Source organism: Dipodomys merriami, unplaced genomic scaffold, assembly GCF_024711535.1.
Source record: "Dipodomys merriami isolate MVZ:Mamm:240054 unplaced genomic scaffold, mDipMer1.0.p SCAF_50, whole genome shotgun sequence".
Lineage (NCBI taxonomy): Eukaryota > Metazoa > Chordata > Mammalia > Rodentia > Heteromyidae > Dipodomys > Dipodomys merriami.
The window spans coordinates 6697251-6717496 of NW_027206069.1; the positions used below are offsets into that span (position 1 = coordinate 6697251).

The window sequence follows — 20246 nt, forward strand, 5'->3', positions numbered from 1 at the left end:
TCAGATGTACATTTTCAGCAACTACTAAAGGACTCGTTGTGTTAAGTGATGTAGGGATTGGGTCCAAATCACAGCTTCTGGAAGAGAGTTTTCTGCCCTGGGCAAAATGACAAATTATTAAATGATTATTTTTAAAAGTCATATTTAGGTTTGAAAGGCATGAAGAAAACCACTTTTATGTATTCAGGCAAACAGTCCATCAAATTCCTCTGGAGTTTTCTTTCACGTAGGGAACACTTAAGATGTAGAAGCCTTACCCCTCTGTACAGTATTTTCACAATAAAAAACTTATTTAAAAAAAAGAATTAGGAAAAAAAATGTAGAAGCCTTATTTGAGGTGCATTAAGGAAAATACTTAATGGAGTTACATTAATGTATATTAATACTGTTATTAATATATATAGTGGGGTCAGATTTCAGTTCTGTATCTTTTACCACTTGTGTGGCTTTGTATCAGTTATATACTTCCCCAAATCTTAGTTTCCTCTTTGATAAAATGAGAGAAATGATAATATATATATATATATATATATATCATAATTTTTAAGTGAGTATTTAAAAGAGTAGCTTATGAAAAATAATTAGTGCCTGGCATACTGTGCTAACATAAGTAAGGTTAAGTTTTGTTACTGAGGCATATAGCAATTGGAGAACATAATATTCTTAAGTAATTTGCTTTAAAATAACAAAGCCCTCTTCTATATTTTATATAGTTTGAGCTCAGGTTTAGGATATTTATTCACTTGTTTAATATTGTTTGTGTATTGCTCATTAGTTAAATAGTTGAACAGTCCATTCTAAGCAAGTAACATGTATCTTGAAAAAGAAATTAAATGTTTATATTGGAAGCAAAATACAGGTCTGTCTCATAGAAAATGAACAAATATAGTAGTATAGTACATTCCATACAATAATACTTGTAGCTTCTAAGCTGGGACAGGTTTTTGATTCTCATTATGAGAAGATTATCTCTTAATATTCATATTTTAATTTAGTTTACCGATACGTTGGCCTTCTAGAAAACTGAAGTATTTATGGGAAAATATAGCTCTGTAAATCTCCAGTGTGAGAAAGATTAAGACTTATCTTTTTTGCATTACTTTACCAAACTTACCAAGCCCAATTTTATATAGTAGACTTCTTTAATATTGAACATAATTTCTTGTTTAGAACTATAAATCATTGTACTTCCAAGTTGGGAAATAGTATTTTTAGAGAAATAAATGTATAGGCACATTGGGGACAAATGGGAAGTGATATCCTAAGACATAAAACCTTAGAAAATAAAGCCAGGTCACAAATAGATGAGCTTTACTGAAGTAACTTACTAATGGAAAAACTTACTTTTGTCTATCTTCTGAGATTGACAAGCTGGATTTTGAGATGACAGACTATCATTGAATAAACAATACAAATAGAATGAGTCTCATCTGAGGGTTTAATGGATGAGGGTCAAGTAACTAGGACAGTGAGAAGTCTGAAATAGGAAGAGAGCAGGACTTCCTGACTTTCCTATTTCAGTGTTCATTTTAGTGTTTGTTGTACTGTACTGCTTGGAAATCTGTATATGGAAGACATTAATTGATTCAAAACCATTTCCTGAACACCTACCATAAGCTAGGTTCTATACTAGGATTCTTTTTTTTTTTTTTTTTGGTCAGTGATGGGGCTTGAACTCTGGGTGTAGGCACTGTCCCTGAACTCTTCAGCTCAAGGCAAGTGCTCTACCACTTGAGCCACAGCACCACTTCTGGTTTTCTGTGGTTTATTGGAGATAAGAGTCTCATGGACTTTCATGCCCAGGCTGGCTTTGAACCACAATCCTCAAATCTCAGCCTCCTGAGTAGCCAGGATTACAGGCGTGAGCCATTGGTGCCTGGTTGTATATACTAGGATTCTTATGAATGAGGATGCTGGGGATCCTCAGGCTGACACAAAGGTACTACTCTGGGGAAAAGTAGGTAATAGTTCCCTAAGATAGAAGACCAATGGTGATTATAGGTGGTGAGGAGACTATAAAAGTCTTTTTTTTTTTCTGGTCTTAAGAGCAAATTTAGTCTGAAAGTTTCTGGATGTTTTTTTTGTTTGTTTGTTTTAAGTCTTTGAGTTAAAATATTTACAGCATTGAAATGTCACCATCTAGTGGCCAAAAAGCACTTTCTATACAATTAAATTAGTTAACCTGTAATACTTGGTATTACATTAATACATGTGATGAAAATGTGTACAGGAGTATACATGTGTAAATCATCACAAAACTGTACAACCCATGAATCCACTCTCTGCTTCAGAAGCAGAGCATTTCCAGTACTGCTGGAACTTTCTTAATACCCATATGCCATGTTATCAGGAATGTTCTTCCCAGATGCATCACTTATATTTATTGAAATGGGATTGTAAATAATCAGGTTCTTTCTCTTGGTGTACCATCAAATGTTATAATTCACCTTTACATTTCATTTGGTACAGTAGTAACGTTTTAAATAATATTTAGGAATATTTAGAATTTTTTTAGTTGATTCTGTTTTTTTGTTTTGTTTTGTTGGTCATGGGGCTTGAATTCTGGCCCGAGCACTGTCCCTGAGCTCTTCAGCTCAAACGTAGCACTCTACCACTTGAGCCACAGCACCACTTCTAGGATTTTTTTTGTGTGTGTGTGCCAGTCCTGGGGTTTGAACTCCAGGCCTGGGCACTGTCCCTGAGCTGCTTTTTACTCAAGGCTAACACTCTTTCACTTGAGCCACAGCACCACTTCTGGCTTTTTCTGTTTATGTGGTACTGAGGAATAGAACCCAGGGCTTCCTGCATGCTAGGAAAGCACTCTGCCACTAAGCCACATTCCCAGCCCAGGAACTTTTTTTAAGTGGAAAAATAAGAAAGAACAAGTATAGGTATTTGTTTATAGCTTCCAGGATGAATTTGTTAGTTTGAGTGAGGAAGGCAAAATGAGGTGGTAAATGTAAGCACAATGATCAGAGTCATGGGTCAGTGGGAGGTCACTTGCTAGCATGTGCAAAGGCCCCATGTTCCATCTCAGCACTGTAAAGGGAAAGAAAAATAAACAGTTAAACATTTTTGTTTGTAATTATATAATTTCAGCCACACTAGATGGATAATTTTAAGTGTCACTCAAAATAAGGAGCTGTGTAAAGTCATATAACAGTGATAAAAGCAGAAATAAGCCATTAAGAACTTTCATAGCACATAAATATCTGATATATGCTAGCTACTGTTGTTACCAGTATCAGTAATATTGATATTACCAATATCACTTTACAATGAGAACTAATACTGAGAATGTTGTATTTCTAAGAAAACTGAAGGAAATTTCAATTTAGTAATGATCCATAGTTTTGCAACTTTAAATTTCTCCATTTCTCAACATCTGCATTTATGAGTTTTGTGGGTGTTTTTTGAGTCCGGTCATGGGCCTGAACTCTGGGCCTGGGCGCTGTCCCTCAGCTCTTTAGCTCAAGGCTAGCGCTCTACCACTTGAGCCACAGTGCCACTTCTGGCTGTTTTTTTCTGCTTATGTGGTGCTGAGGAATCTAACCTAGGGCCTCATGCATGCAAGGCAAGCGCTCTACTGAGCTACCTTCCCAACCTTTATGAGTTTTTTTCATGTGAGACTTGTGAGAATTAATGGAGACAGAGGGTGTGTGTGTGTGTGTGTGTGTGTGTGTGTGTGTGTGTGTGTGTGTGTGTGTGTGTGTGTGTGTGTGTGTGTGTGTGTGTGTGTGTGTGTGTGTGTGTGTGTGTGTGTGTGTGTGTGTGTGTGTGTGTGTGTGTGTACTTCTATGTGTGTGTGTGTGTGTGTGTACTTCTATGCCTGGCACAAAGTAAGGATCAATAAACTGTACTATAATTGAATAATGAGTAAAACATGAGGATTTGGGATACTTGGTTTTAGAAATGGATGTCCTTTTCCCCCTTTCCTTATAGTGGTATCTTACTCAACCTCTCTCCTAGGATGCCTTGTTCTTCCTAAAGGATTTCTTCACAAGTCTTTCTACAGAAGTGGAGCTTTTACTGACTCCAGATCCAGAAGGTATTTGGCATATAGTTGAAAATTCTGTAGTAAGTACAGATACCCTCTAGTTAGGACAGATGACTTTCTGGAAAGTCATCGTAAGTTGAAAACAATGTAAATAGGAAATATTTTATACATCTTCAGAACATTCTGGCTCAGCAGCCCACCTCACCGTAGAGTATTGGTTGTTTCCCCTGGTGACTATGGGGCTGATGAAGTCAAGGCCACCAGAGTCACAAGAGAGGACCTTCCTAGAAGGTCCAAGAATGATTTCTACTGATGACACATTTTAATCACACCATTACAAGATTGTCAAATTATATGTCAAACCATTGTTAAGTTAGGACCATCTATATTTGGATTGAGCTTAATTGCTTCAAGTTTCTTTTGAAAATGACATACATTTTTTGTAAAAGTCATCATTGAAATAGTGGAAGCAAATTTTCTCTATAATAGAAATGCATCTTATTAGATGAAATGTGGCAAAACAAAATATCTAAAGATGGATTTAAACAGTTGCTCTGAAAAAGCATAGTTATTTTTTTAAATGTACACATTGCGTTTTCAGTTAAAAAGTCTCCTGGAGCCGATGTCACTTGCAGTTTGCCAAGGCATTTGAGCACTTCAAAGGAACCAAACCTAGTTCTTTCTTTCCCTGGGCCAAAGCCTCCTCAAAACAATAGTGCCAATTCCATGGAGGTGGTTAATGGAGTAGAAGAAAAGGACTTCTCAGCTGAAGAGGTATTGTTCAGTGATCAGCCTATGTTTTTTAGGTAAGTTAATTTGCATAATAAGTTAGTTGGGTGTTGTGAAGTTTGTGTACAATGTGTACGTGTACTGGTGGTCTTGAAGGCCCATCAGCTTTTCTTTGCATTGGCACATGAACTGGTAGTAGGTTTATTTACATGGAGTCCCCACCTAACTTCATACCTCATGATTTAGGATTCGTTTCTCCATTGAGTCTGGGATGGATTCCCTTTTCTGCCTGCCTTTCTCCTGTTTTCTCTGTCTGTCCCTATCTTCCTAATCACTGTTAGCTTGGGTTTATATCTCCTTAAACATGTCATCCTTTTGCCTCTTTACTCCCTTCAGCTTTGGTATTCTTGCCTTATGAATATTTTCTACCTACTTTTTTTTTTTTTTTTGATAACCTTCCCCATCATTGTTTTATCCTTCCTCATCTTTCTTCCTTGGTAAAGTGAGCACTTCTGAGAAGCCCAGGTCCTCTGCTGCAGCTGGGATACTGCTCAGTTTACCGATCTGGTCAGTTGGTTGTGACTGGAGTTTTTCCCTTTGCAGACCTGTTCACTCTTCCTTTCCTCCCTTCCCAAGCTCTGGTGGTAGGAATATAGCTTTGGCATTACTAGAAATAGAAGGGTGAAGAGCACAACTCCCTTTGTTGTCAGGGACATTGGTTTCTTCCCTGGTTTCTGGTTGTTTGTCCCAATTAATACCCAGGGGCTTACTCAGATTCTGTCTCTATCAAGGTTCCAAGATTAGATCAACTTGTATGGCCCAAGAGGGTTATATTTGAAAGTGTTGTCCCATTTTAAGTATCTTCTATGATGGTGATACTATAGAAAGATAATAAAATATAAGAATGGGAGCCAAGTTACTAGTGGCTCACTCCTATAATCCTGCTACTTCTAAGGCCAAGATCTGGAGGATATTGGTTCAGAGCCAGCTAGGCAGAAAAGTCTATGGCATTACATCTCAAAATAACTAGCAAAAAGCCAGACTGGAGGCCTGGCTTAAGCTGAAGAAGTAAGCCAGTCAAGTGCAAGGCTCTGAATTCAAGCCTTCAACAACAAAGACATAGTGTCACATGTCTATAATCCCACCTAATTAGGAGGCAGGAGAGATATAAGTTCAGGCCAGTCTGGGCAGAGTTAGTAAGATCTTGTTTCAGAAACAAAAGGGATGGGGGCAGCATGGGTCAACTGGTAGCGTGAGTGTCTTTCATGGGCAAAAGCCCTGGGTTCAATCCCAATACCGAAAAAGTAAAAAAAATTAGATTCTGATATAGGGGACCTCTGATGATTCTAAGCATTTTTGCTCCCAAATAAGAGCCTCCTTATTTTTCCACAGCAATCTTTTTGTTTTGAGAAAACTTTCTATTAAAAATAGTCTATCTTTATTGGGTGCCAATAGCTCACACTTACTATCCTAGTTACTCAGGAGTCTGAGATTTGTAGATTAAGGTTCCAAGCCAGCCCAGGAAAATTCAAGAGACTCTTTATCTCCATTTAACTAGCAAAAAGCTGGAAGTGGAGGCTTGGCTCAAGTGATAGAGTCGGGACTAGAAAATAAAAGCCATATAGTTTGGTGCTTTTTCCAGTGGTTGGCATAATAGTCTTCCTCCTCCCCCATATATACTGACTAGTTTGACAAATAAAAGAATCTGAATTGGTTATACAAACAAACGAAGTAGGGCTAGGAAGGTGGCTCAGTGGTAGAGCGCTTGCCTTGCATGCATGAGGCCCTGGGGTCGATTCCTCAGCACCACATAACCAAAAAGAAAAAAAGCCGGAAGTGGCGCTGTGGCTCAAGTGGTAGAGCGCTAGCCTTGAACAGAAGAGCTGAGGGACAGTGCCCAGGCCCAGAGTTCAGGCCCCACGACCGGACCCAAAAAACAAAAACAAAAACAAAAACAAACAAACGAAGTAAATGTTTTATTGTGGAGAAAAGTGGGAAATGAAGAAGGAGATGTATGTTCAGGTTGATGTGGGGGCCTGCTTCTTGTAGAGACTGGTGGAACACAGCTTTCTATTAAATTGTAGGTATGGAGGGATGTAACCACCAATATTAATTCTGTAGGAGCAAGAGCATTCACTTGCCACATAGTATCAGTGTATTGATTATAATTTCATCCTCCCAGAATTCACCAGCATTAATCTCATGAATTCTCACTGAAATTTGCTAATGGCATAATTAAAACTTACTTATCAGGACATTGAGGTGTAGAGAGCCTCCTATGTAATTGCTAAATCCGAGATTCTTGTCTGACCTTGCTATTTCTACTTAAAGCTAGAATAATGATTTTGCCTTTTCTCTGTTTTATCTCTTGTAATGATTATATTGATTGACTTACTAATCTGCTTGAAGTTCACTTTTGTTAATTTGTTCTAGTATGTGTTAAGGCTAAACAAAGTAATGTTTCAAAGAGTAGACATTAATAAAAATTAAACTAAGAAAAGGGTTTTGTGGAGAAAAAGCAGATATAAATGTTACTAATTAATACAGCTGATGAATAGCTTAGATGTTTGAGTCTGTTTAGACATCTATTTAGCCACATATGGATTTACCTTACCAAAAAGTAGAGCTAAAAGACATTCTTTTTAAATTAGGCCATAACTGTTTATTTATTTTGTGTTTTATTTTTATTCTTTAGTTTTAAGCAGAGGAATTTATATCTAATTACCATGATCAATAATGTTGAATATAAGTAACTCCCTTCCTTCGTTTATCTCCAGAGAATTCAGGTTCACTGCGGAAGTTCCTATTCGACTTGATTATCATGGCAAACATGTTTCAATGGATCAGGTTTGGAAACTGCATAGATATGTTCTACAAAATTACCTGATTTTTCTATTGGATGCAGTTTGTTGTTGTTGTTTTGTTTTGTTTGTTTGGCACTGGCATTGGGGCTTGACATCACAGCATTGAACTGAACTCTTGCTTGGCTTTTTCACCTAAGGCTGGTACTCTACCACTTGAGCCACACTTCTACTTTTGCTAGTTAATTGAAATCTCTTGGACCTGCTTAGGCCGGCTTTGAACTGAGGTCCTTCAGTGAGCTCAGTTTCTTAAAACTTTGCTCTGTCATCCACTGTGTGTGTGTATGTGTGTGTTAGACATTTGAGGTACAAGAGTTTTTGTTGTTGTTGTTTGATTTGTGGTTTTTGTGCCTATACTGTGTCTAAAACTCAGATCCTCACACTTACTTGACTTTTTCTGTTCATGGCTGGCACTTTACCACTTGAGCCACACCTCCAGTCCTCCAGCATTTTGCTGGTTAGAGATAGAGTTTCTAGAATCTTTCTGCCTGGGCTGGCTTCAAAATGCAATCCTCACAAGTGTCAGCCTCTTGAATAGCTAGAATTACAGAAGTAAGCCACCAGCTGAAATTCAAGGTTTTTAAATTCTGTTTTTAAAGTAAATATTATTTACTTAGCCATGACTATAGGTCAGTTGTACATACTGTATAGTTTTCCTGTAAGTATTTCAAGTATTTTAGCTTCTTTCAGAAATATTTAGCTGTGGGCTGGGAAGGTGGCTCAGTGGTAGAGTGCTTGCCTTGCATGCATGAGGCCCTGGGTTCAATTCCTCAGCACCACATAAGCAAAAAGAAAAAAGCCGGAAGTGGCGCTATGGCTCAAGTGGTAGAGCGCTTGCCTTGAGCTGAAGAGCTGAGGGACAGTGCCCAGGCCCAGAGTTCAGGCCCCACAACTGGACCAAAAAAAAAAATATTTAGCTGTGTTAAATGTTGAGTCTCTCCTTAATTTACATAGTAATTTGGCCTTTTTCATTTTAAAGGGTACATTAGCTGGGATTTTGATTGGCCTGGCTCAGCTAAACTGCTCTGAACTGAAGCTGAAAAGGCTCTTCTATCGGCATGGGTAAGCTAGCTTAGAATGTACTAAAAAGTTGAGACTTCATAGCAAGCAGTCATCATTTAACTAGTTTACTGTGTTATTAACAGAGAACTCATTTTTGAGAAGATTCTTACTGATTAGGATTAATTTTTATTCTGAGAAAATAAAGTTGTTGGAATAGAGTATAATATTTATCAAAAATAGCTATAGTTTATGGTGTTTTAAACAATTTCCTGTTGTCAATTAGCTTATTCAGAGAAGAAACTGAAAATTCACAAGATTATGGTTTGTAGTAGCAGTTAGTATCAATTTACAGGCTCTGGGTTAAGCCTATGCCAGAACTTAGGTGTTCAAGAAACACATTACCTAAGATGTGGAGATATTATCATCATTATAGTTGGACTTTATGTATCTGTTTATATCATATTGGTGTGTAGAGAGAGATACATATGAAGAGAGAAGAGAGGAATAAGGGGAATTCAAGTAGGGAGTTCAGTGGTTTGTTTTATTTGTCTTAAAAATGTTTAGCCACTTTTTTTTTTTTCCCTGTGCTAGTCCTGGGGCTTGAACCTTAGGACCTGGGTGTGTTGTCCCTGTACATTTTTGCTCAAGGCTAGTGCTCTATCACTTGAGTCTCACCGACTTTTCTGGGCTGGCTTCAAACTACAGTTCTTAGATCTCAGCCTCCTGAGAATTAGGATTTAGAGGCATGAGCCACCAGCACCCAGTGAGCCATTTCTTCATAAGACTAAAAAATTAACTTTATGATTGGTAAATTGTGTTTTAACTAAAGAAACAACTTTATTTAAGTGCATAACTTTATTTGTCCTTTATACTAATAGCCATTTTCTCTAGTTTACTAGGTGTTGATAAGTTATTCTCATATGCGATCACTGAGTGGCTTAATGACATTAAGAAGAACCAGTTGCCAGGAATCCTGGGTGGTGTTGGACCTATGCATTCACTAGTACAATTAGGTGAGTTGTTTTTGTTTTTGTTTTTAACACTTTTGGCTTACAAATGCCATTGAGAGTCTATGTGAAAAACATTTTTCTAGAAAACCTACATGTAGACTGACACACACAAAACTTTGTCACTAGTTTTGGGGTTCAAACCTCCAGGATTGGAATGGCAGCAGTTTTATTCTCACATGCTCATGTTGACGTTTTTTGTGTTGGCTGTTTTAGTACAAGGCCTGAAGGACTTGGTCTGGCTACCCATAGAACAGTACCGGAAGGATGGCCGCATTGTCAGAGGGTTCCAGAGAGGCGCTGCTTCCTTTGGCACCTCCACAGCAATGGCTGCTCTAGAACTCACCAACAGAATGGTTCAGACCATACAGGTATCTTTCACCTACCTACCCCATCTCCGCAAAAAAGAGCTATTTTAAAATTTTGTTAAAATTGTGCTTTGAGAAAATGTACAAAATGTTGAAAGTAGATATTACTTAATAATGAATTTATAAGCCGGGCGCTGGTGGCTCACGCCTGTAATCCTAGCTACTCAGGAGGCTGAGATCTGAGGATTGCGGTTCAAAGCCAGCCCGGGCAGGAGAGACCGTGAAACTCCTATCTCCAATAAACCACCAGAAAACCGGAAGTGGCGCTGTAGCTCAAGTGGTAGAGTGCTCGCCTTGAGCTGAAGAGCTGAGGGACAGCGCCCAGGCCCAGAGTTCAAGCCCCACGACCGACCAAAAAAAAAAAAAAAGAATTTATATATTTTGTTTCTATTCTTTTTTCTTTCTTTTTTTCTTTTTCCTTTTTTTTTTTCTTTTGCCAGTCCTGGGGCTTGAACTCAGGGCCTGGGCACTATCCTTGAGTTTCTTCTACCACTCGAGCCATCGCATCACTTCTGGCTTTTTCTGTTTATGTGTACTGAGGAACTGAACCCAGAGCTTCATGCATGATAGGCAAGCACTCTACCACTAAGCCACATTCCCAGGCCTCCCCCCACCCTTTTTTTTTTTAAAAGATTATACGATCTTGCTATGTCTCTAGGCTGCCTTTTAACTCTCTGCCCTTTTGCTTCATTCTCCCAAATGCTGGGACTACAGGCATATACTACCACACCATCACACCTGGCTTTCATGTTCATTTTACTGCTTAGTACTTACTAATTAGTAGAATAAGGCTATGGAATATGTATCAGGTTTGTTTGCCTATGTCAGGTAAATAATTGTTAAATTAGGAGTTTTTTTTAAAGCACTCTATATGAAAATAGCTAAATCTAAGATAGCATAACCAGTAAAATAGTAGTAGTATCAAAATTTGCTTTGCCATTGAGAACATGAATATATTGAGTATTCTCAGTTGAGAGGAATGGACTGAACAAGATAGCTCAGGGCAAACTGGAGCTGTAAATTATCTTTCCTGTTCCAGTAACAAAAATTGTAAACTAGAAATGTCTGTAGGGATATGTGTTTTCCTTGCTCCCCATCAGAGGGCACTGTTGGACTTTTGGTACCTAGCTGTCCAGACTGTCTTCTAATTCATTTTTTCCTTCCTATAAAATGATGCAGGCAGCAGCAGAGACTGCTTATGACATGGTGTCTCCTGGTACCCTCTCCATTGAGCCCAGGAAGACCAAAAGATTTCCTCATCACCGCTTAGCCCACCAGCCGGTAGACCTGAGGGAAGGTGTGGCCAAGGCATACAGTGTTGTGAAGGAGGTATGTAGCTGGCGCCCTCTAACTTGTCTGCAAGCTTTCTTGGCTTCCACCCAGAGTAGTCATTGATTTTAATGGCTTTGAGGAAATTCCTGGGAATGAAAGAGGAGCTGCCAGCGGCAGACTGGGGCACATCTGTGGGAAGGGAAAGAGGAGGGCGAGGTTGTGATTGAGCAATGAGCAGACTGATCCTCTGTCTTCACATAGAAGTGTGCAGGGAAGGGCAGAAACCCGGGCCTGTGGACTTGGCATCTGCTTTTAATGCGACTGATCTGCATTACTTTGCTGTTTAATTGGGGTTGTTTACTACCTTTGTGTGAGTGGCCAGTCATCTTATTCCCATGCCTCCGTGTCCTGAGGGTGGCACACATTTTCTGTTCCTGACTTTATAAAAGTTTTGTTACATATGTTCATGAGCAAAACATACCAGTGTTTATATTTTAAGTTTACATAAATGTAGCATCATGTATTATTTTGCAGCTTAATTTTTTCAAGCTGTATCCATGTGTCTACATGTAATATAATTTAAATGACTTTATAGTATTTCATTGCATGACTTTACCACACTTCCCTCTTCCTCCTGTTCCCCCACCCATAAAACATAGCAACAGGAAGTATTCATTTTTGTCTTTCAGGGAATTGGCAAGCGTTAACTCTGGGAAACACAATAAATACTGAGTATATTAATAATATTAACTATTGCTAAGCTGCTCTCTGACAGGTATACCAGTGAGCCCCTGGGTCTTCCTGTGTACTGTCAGGAGCGTTTCCCAGTTTAATGAAACTCAAAGAAATTTTCAGTCATTGCACCTAAGACTTATGCTTCAGAATCTCATTAAAGATGATTGTTCAGTCATGTTCTGATAACAAGCCAAGAGACCTGGGCCAGTAGGTCACCTGACAGCAGTAGCTTTGGAGGTCTCAGGGAATTGGGTATAAAATTCCTTTTTTCTCTCTCTAAAGCTGACAGTAGAAAAAATAAAAGCAGAGAGGTGAGAATGGTAAACATGGATTGGGATAGTTACAGTGAATTTTAATTCAGTACTAGAATGTCTTTATAAATAGAGCTCCCTAAATGGTGATAAATACTTCTTTCATTTAAATATTAATAAGTCAGAAATGAAGAAAAAACATCTCAGGTGATTCACAGATAGCTCATCTTTTAAGTCAAGGGTTAGCAGACTAGTTTGTAGCTAATATCTTGTCTCTGCTTATTTTTGTATAAGTTTTGGCACTAATGATAGTTTTTGCAACTTATAAAAAGCTCAAGGAAATTTTCCACTTTATTTTAAATTATTGGCTAGGAAAAGATAACTGGAATATTCAGTTAAAATGAAAAGCCAAACAACATTTTATTACATAAAGCAGGAACCTGTTTTATGATCAGAAACAAGTATTAAAGAAAGCAAAGCTGGGCATTGATCGCTCACACCTGTAATCCTAGCTACTCAAGAGGCTGAGATCCTGGCTCAAAGCCAGTCTGGGTAGGAAAGTCCCTGTGAGACTCTCATCTCCAATAAACCACCAGAATACTGGAAGTGGTGCTGTGGCTCAAGAGGTAGAGTGCTTAGCCTTGAGCTGAAGAACTCAGGGACCGCACCCACGCCCAGAGTTCAAGCCCCATGACCAACCAAAAGAAAAAAGAAAGAGAAAAAGAATATGTGAACATAATCTGTGGTTATAAATCTCTACAACTTAATTGGCCTTCTACAGGAAGTTTGCTGAGTTCAGGTCAGGCATTTCTGTTGAAGGCAGTAAGGTTCATGTACAGTACTCCCTGTCCTCTAAGCTTTGTTCAGCTGAGTAGATGAGCCCACTGCATTTAATGCTAACAAACACCATAGGAGATAGATAATATTTTAATGACTTGTCTAGGGTCATACAACTAAACACTGGGGCTGATTTTAGATTTCCTTCTGTATCTCTAAATTTGGTTGATTGTTACACTACCTTCTGTTTATTGTTGGTTGGATGCTGGTGGAGAGGAAGGTAATGTGGGAATATGTCTAAGCTTAAGTCTTAGTTGTATTTAAGATTGCTCTTACTGGCTGTTCTAGATAGTTTTTTTTTTTTTTTGTTTGTTTTTGTTGGTCATGGAGCCTGAACTCTGGGCCTGGGTGCTGTCCCTCAGCCCTTCAGCTCAAGGCTAGCACTCTACCACTTGAGCCATAGCACCACTTCCAGCTTTTTCTGCTTATGTGGTGCTGAGGAATTGAACCCAGGGCCTCATGCATGCAAGGCAAGCACTCTATCACTGAGCCACCTTCCTACCCCTGTTCTAGATAGTTTTCAAATACCACTTACCTTCTTGTTTTTCTGAACCATGTACTCACACGTGCCCCATAGTGTTCCTCTCTAGGAATCAATGATTCTTTGTTAGCTTGCCAAAATGTTAGCAAGATTCTAGGTGAGAAAGAGGTCTTGGATTTCTCTACAGAACCCAGAGTTCCTTTAAGCTCTCTTAGTTACTAAAGCTGTCAAATGGAACAGTACCCCATGTCCTTTAGAGATTTCTGAGTTAGATAAATGGCAAACAGCATATGAAGTTTACCATTTAACTGCCTAACCACATTCACACCAATAGCCTCAAAGCTGAAGTTGTGATTAATGTTGTATCTTAAGAAGAAAGATGGAAATGCAGCTTGTTTCTCATCATTAAAACAAAACAAACAAACACAAAGGTTCCTGCTTTATGCTCTTAGCATTTTCTATTTAATCCATGAAGTGTTCTGTTTGACTTTATCTTAATTGAATGTTCCATAATTATCTTTTCAGATCCATGGCCACGAGTTTCAACCAAAACAAATGGTTTCCTAGAGCTTAGTGGAACTGTTTCTTAAGTTGCACAGAAGGTGCGAGTCCTTCAGCAAGGGTGCGGTGTAGGAAGTAGTTGACTGGGTCAGCTTGATTAGAGGGTACACTGGAGAGAACCTGCTCTGGGATCACTAAGGATCTGTGAGTTTCCTAGGAAGGAAGTGAACATTGCCTGGGTTTCACATGGACTGCTGTCAGAACACAATACTGAGTCTTTCCTATAGAATATTTTTCCATTACACTGAGTCCTTTCAAAAGCAGGGGGTTTTCTGCTTTGTAAATGATAGACATGATATTGGTTAATTAATTGTACTAACTATATATAGTTGAGAATAATTGGACATTTTTGACCAGTCATTTTCCGCCCTCTTCTCTCCTCCTACCCTCTGTGCAGGGAATTGCAGATACAGCTCAAACCATTTATGAAACAGCTGCTCGGGAGCATGAGAGCAGAGGGGTAACTGGTGCTGTGGGTGAAGTCCTGCGCCAGATTCCTCCAGCAGTGGTGAAACCTCTCATTGTTGCCACAGAAGCAACATCAAATGTGTTAGGTGGCATGAGAAACCAAATTAGACCAGATGTTCGGCAAGATGAATCTCAGAAATGGCGCCATGGGGAAGATTGATGTTCCCTTGTGACTGGTCATGAAGAGGGTGAGAGTGCATGTAAGGCACCGTGTCCTGCCAGCAGCTTTAGAGAAAGCTCATTTATTTTATTGTGTTCATCTCAGGAACAAAAGCATCCTTTAGTTGTAATTTAATGTCAAAACAACATGCAACCAAAACCTGACATTTTAGGGCTAGTTTGGTACTGTCCTGTAGAAACGTTGAGTGGTTGGTGTCAAAGCATTCGCTGCCAAGTAGAATGCTTACATTTACTCAGATGCTTGTAAATCTCCTTACAGACATTGGAAACCTCCTTTTACAGTGTAGAATGCTCCAAAACCTTGGTGTATTCGGGAAGCACCGGGGAACATGTTTGTAGCTCTGAGGAGCTGACTTTTCCCCTTATAGCAACAAAAGCTACAGGGGAAGCAAAGCAAAAAAGGATTTCCAATACTGTGTCAGTGAGAAAGCGTAGTGTGCTCTGTGGGATTGTATGTCTATGCCCTTCCCAATTCCCTGGAAAATCCTGTGGGGACAGAGAAAGTGAATGTCACAGACATTGTCTTTTGTGTTGCACTTTATCCTGTGTGTGTATGTGTGTGTGAGAGTGCGTGTGTGTATGTGTGTGTTCAGATAATGCAAGTCATGTGCTGTATTCTTTATGTCATTTACAAAATCACTTATAAAATATGAAGCAGAGTAAATGTGTCTGAAAGTTTTGGGGAAAGTAACCCCCAAATAATAGTTACCTTTATTTTTAAGTATAAGTGAAAAAGCTCATTGTATAGTGAACCAGGGCCCATATAATTGATATGTTTGATTTTAAAGCAGGTATAATACGAGTTTGTTGTCAGTGTGTGGACAGGGAGATTGAAAGTGGGTGTTACTCTTTGAAAAATAAAAATCTTCCAAATAATGCTGTAGTCAGCTAATTCAAAGTACCATTTTTACTTGGTTAACAATGTACATTTTGATAACCTGTCAGGAACGAATAAAGTTTTTATTTAAAGGTAAATTATTCTATGCTTCTATGAATATTTTACTTTCCTTAGAGCATATTTATAGATGCGGTTCTGTGATCTATCTGAAGACTCCCTCCTGGTTGTTAGCATATATGCCCCTGCCTGGGGAGTGATCCTGCAGAAGAAATTGTGGGGCTTCCTATCATGCCCCAGTTAAACTTGCTTAGTGGAGTTCTAAAGTGTGTCTGGGATCTCAATAAGGTGAATTTGCTATTCTCTTTACAATTTGGAAAATGAAAATTAAAGTGGTTTTATTCTCTAGTTCTTCTGAATACAGAGGCAACACAAACCCCAAATCCAGATGTTTAGAATTTATAAAAATGGTGATAGCATTTATATATTTTATTTTTACTTTTTACTATTGGGAGACTTAAAAGACAATGCTAAGAATGAACACTTGTTCAGGCATTCCCTGTAGAATGGAGTCTGCACAGGGTGTGGCCTGAATGGACTGAACCGGGTGCTGACTTTTGCCATGGCAGTCCAGCCTGCTTCTGTGTCAGGAGGGGCTGCTCTCCTACTCTGGTATTTGCTGTGACCTTACCGTGGTGCATGTATGTCACCTGTTAGGATTAATCAAACTGAAACACAACCCAACTGTAAAATCTCTTCTCTGTAGTTGTACTTAAGTCAGTTATATTCCAGGTGGCAGAATAATGATCCTTTTCTTTGCCCACTTTCAGCTGATTTACATTATAAAGCCCATTTAAACATGTATCTTAAATACAACTCCATGCTTCTCTCTGTTCTACCCTTTAGTACCTGCCACAGATTGTATCACAGTGTGGATACAGAAACCTTGTATCTCTCAGAGATTCATTCTCAGGGGTTGATTCATTTTGGGTAAAGAGCCAAAATATTCTTTGCTTTTTAAAAAAGTGTTGAGATTTCTGTGTTGTCATGGGTAACATGATCACGAGTTAGTGGTATCTTTGGATTGCCAGATTTGCACTTGCAAAGCAGATGGCTGACCTGGCCAAGCCATTGAAGCTCACTAAACCTTAGAATACTGCTCTGGATTTGGAGGGGTTTCTGCGACAAAGTCCAGTAGGGATTGGGGATGATCAGGCAGCATGTATGTCATAGTCTCAGAGCAGTGCCTAGTCCCCGGCCACTCACAGGGTGAATGTCATCATGGAAGAGCTCTCTGGTCACAACACACCTGAACTGAAGCTGCTTTAGGTCTCAGTGATCACATCTGAACCATGGCTGTGCCTGTGGGGTTGAGCTGGATGTGACACCACTTGCTGGAATAGACTGCATGTATCCACTGATTGCTGATTTGAGTCTCTACAGTCTCCCCAAGGAATCCAGGTAAGCAGACTTGGTCAAGATTTCAGTGACGTTCAGCCCCCGCAGTATTGCTGACAAGTTAAACTGACTTCATATTATAGAGAGAAAAAGCAAAGGCTGTAACTTTCAAATGGGGCTGATTTAGGACCCTCCCCCCATTTTTTCCTTTCCTGTCTGTCCCTGCATTACTATTACTTATTCCTAGACTGTCCATTGACCTTTGCCTTTCAAAAGAGAAAACATGGTTACTTGCAGACCTCACAGCACTAGGTCTTAGTTTTATTGAAGTTTGGGTCTGTTTGGATTCTCACATATAGCATACATATTTGACACAAAAACTTTCATCATGAAAGAAAACAAAAAAAAAAATACCTTTCCAAGTAGCAGTGTGCCTAAGATGTCCAAATACCAGAAAGTCTCCTATTGTGTGTCACTTTTAAGTAGCCATCTCCTCCAAGAAGTGTTCTGAGGTTTGTGACTTTGTGCAGACAGCTACGTTTGCTCCTGCAGCGGCTGTCTGCCCAAGAGACTGGCTTCCTTTCAATGTCCTTTGTCTCTAATCCTTGGCACCCACATGTTCTCACCCACAGGAGTGACTACAGGCAGAGTGGAATGAAGTGAAATGAAGGATCCTCTTTATGCTAAATGGCTTCAGGGTTACACATCAACTGTCTTTACAGTAAATGTGATATATGGAAAAAGCTGCAAGATTTAAATCACTCAATTTCTCTTCCAGTTTCTTCCTGTGTATTAAGTAAAATTCCTCACTTGGGGGTGGAGTTATGGGGAACTTCCTACATCCCTTCTTCCCTTGAGGAAGGAAGTCTGTAAAGTTTTCAAGTTTCTTGAAAGGTCTAAGTGAATGTGATGTGATACGCTTTTGTTATCTGCAATTGTTTCAACTGGAATGCCAATTGGTATAAAATAAAGTAACTTCAATACAAACATTTGAGTCATGTCTTGATTTGTTAAAAAGATGGTTTATTTAGTGTATTGAAGTATGTCATAAATGAAAAACATTTATTTTTCGTGACCAGGAAATCTTATTTTGGTTTACTGGAACACATAGTCACTCTATTCATGTAACAATAATATAGTGCTTAATGTGCCAACATTTTTTGCTGTGGTACTGGGGTTTGAGCTGAAGATTTCATGCTTGTTAGATTGGCATGATATTACTGAGCCTCACCTCTAGCCCTATTTTTTCCACTGGCTATATTTAGGATAGGGTTTTGCTTCCTGCCTAGGCATGAACCTGAGCTGCACTCTACCACTTTTAGTTTCCTATAATTTCTGGGAGCACAGGTGCAGGCTGCTGAATCCATCTTTGTCTTTGGAGAGTCTCAAGGTCTTTCCTGCAAGGCTGTCTTGGTACAGTGATCCTCCCAACCTTAGCTCCTTACGTAGTGTGGGATTTGCTTGGCTTTGGGTTAAGAAGGAATCTCCAGTTTTTCTTCCTGGGCTGGTCTTGAGCTGTCATCCACATTCTCTCACCTGTCTCCCAGGCAGTGTGACCACCAGTGTCCAGCACCAGCTTGCTTTTATAAAAAAACTCCTCCTTTGCGGGAATGGGAATATGCTGGGCACACTCTGTCTGTGCTGGTAGGTGTGCATCACCATTGATTCATTGCTGCTTTTAACTTGCAAATCATTCAGTTTTATAAAGTGGTTATTTCCCTTTTCTCAGATTGTCTGTACACCTGAGACAAAAAGCATTCCAGCAATTGCCTTGATAGGCTCTTTTGAGATGAGATGCTTGAGTTAACATTCATCTTTTGACTGTCAGTCGTTTTTGTAACACATTGGAGTCAGAGACTTACCTTGGCCCCCTGGTTTTAATCATGTTGCTTCATGGTAAGCACAGGTGCTGTCTGCTTTGTGGTAGGTGATTGTAAGTGTAATGTCAGTTGGTGAAGTTCCATCTCTGGTCACCAGGAGGTTGAGAGAGCAGTCTCTCTGTCCACAGCAGTCTGCATTTTGCTCTTTCCATGTATGTTGCATATATGTATTGGCAGCTTCTAATTTCTGGTTGCATTTGTCTTGATTTATTTCTGCTAGACCCACAGGACTTCGTTTCATTGAAAAGTTTAGGAGGAGTACCAATTTAGCTCTTGTGTAGTCCATCCTGATTTGTTTTAGACATCAAATTATCGTCGCACAAGTCTAAGTCTATTTCACTTAGCTTCCCAACTTTCTGTTTGGAGTAAGCATTTAAGAATGCTGGAATTCATAGGGTGAGAAGGTGGCTCATTGGTAGAGTGCTTGCCTTGCACGCATGAGACCCTGGGTTTGATTCCTCAGCACCACATAAGCAGAAAAGATCAGAAGCGTGCTGTGGCTCAAGTGTTAGAGCGCTAGCTAGAGCGCTAGCCTTGAGCTGAAGAGCTGAGGGACGGCGCCCAGGCCGAGTTCAGGCTCCATCACACACACACGCGTGCACACACACACAGAATACTGATATCCTGGCCAAGTTCAGGCTCCATCTCTCTCTCTCTCTCTCTCTCTCTCACACACACACACACAGAATACTGATATCCTGGCTGAGTTCAGGCTCCTCTCTCTCTCTCTCTCTCTCTCTCTCACACACACACACACACACACACACACACACACACACACACACACACACAATACTGATATTCAGGCCCTGAGTTTAAGCCCCACAACTGACCTTTCCCCCTCACCCCCCCCCCCCAAGAAAAAGAATACTGGTATGTGCAAATGTTTTGTGGAAATGTACTTTGTTAGTGTGACTAAAGTATGAAATTAAGAATAATACTCTAGAAAACAGAAGCATTTGCTCTTCAGATTTTTCTTTAGATGTGAGTCTTGTCTGCCTCCAAGAGCTGTTTCCAGAGTCTTTGCAGAGTGCTGCTGTGTGGGCAGGTCTGTGAGTCCTGTAATAGGAAGTGCTGTTCCTTTGCTCTTGGCACTCTTAACAGCAGATTTAAGACTTAACCTGCTACCACTTCCTTGTTTGTGGGTTGGTTAGTGGTTTTCTTTGCAACAGATTCTTGCTAAATACTAAATACTCCCTTGCCCAGTTCTGTCACCAATCTCAGCAATCTCAGATGTGTTTGGTATACAGTGTTAAAGTTGCCACTCTTGCCTCCTTTGGGTTTTCTTCACAGTGTGATCATGGGTTAATACATCTTTTAATTTTGGCGTTAGGGACCTAGGCAAATACTTGGATAAACCCACTTAGAGGAACGTTTTACTTAA

General features: G+C 39.6%; 1 protein-coding gene across 4 annotated transcripts in view; it reads left to right on the plus strand.

Annotated features, from left to right (window-relative positions):
* Window positions 1-17969, plus strand: part of Atg2b (autophagy related 2B) — a 76679-nt gene extending 58710 nt beyond the window's left edge. For 3 of the 4 annotated variants that reach the window (XM_069997629.1, XM_069997630.1, XM_069997631.1), the window contains 8 exons: window positions 3970-4048; window positions 4599-4803; window positions 7504-7573; window positions 8567-8649; window positions 9481-9602; window positions 9813-9967; window positions 11144-11293; window positions 14499-17969. In XM_069997629.1, the coding sequence (XP_069853730.1) occupies window positions 3970-4048; window positions 4599-4803; window positions 7504-7573; window positions 8567-8649; window positions 9481-9602; window positions 9813-9967; window positions 11144-11293; window positions 14499-14729 (1095 nt within the window). In that variant the 3' untranslated portion in view covers window positions 14730-17969. The remainder of the gene's footprint in view (window positions 1-3969; window positions 4049-4598; window positions 4804-7503; window positions 7574-8566; window positions 8650-9480; window positions 9603-9812; window positions 9968-11143; window positions 11294-14498) is intronic. The other variant, XR_011367141.1, reaches the window with a different exon arrangement.
* The last annotated feature ends 2277 nt before the right edge of the window (window positions 17970-20246 follow it).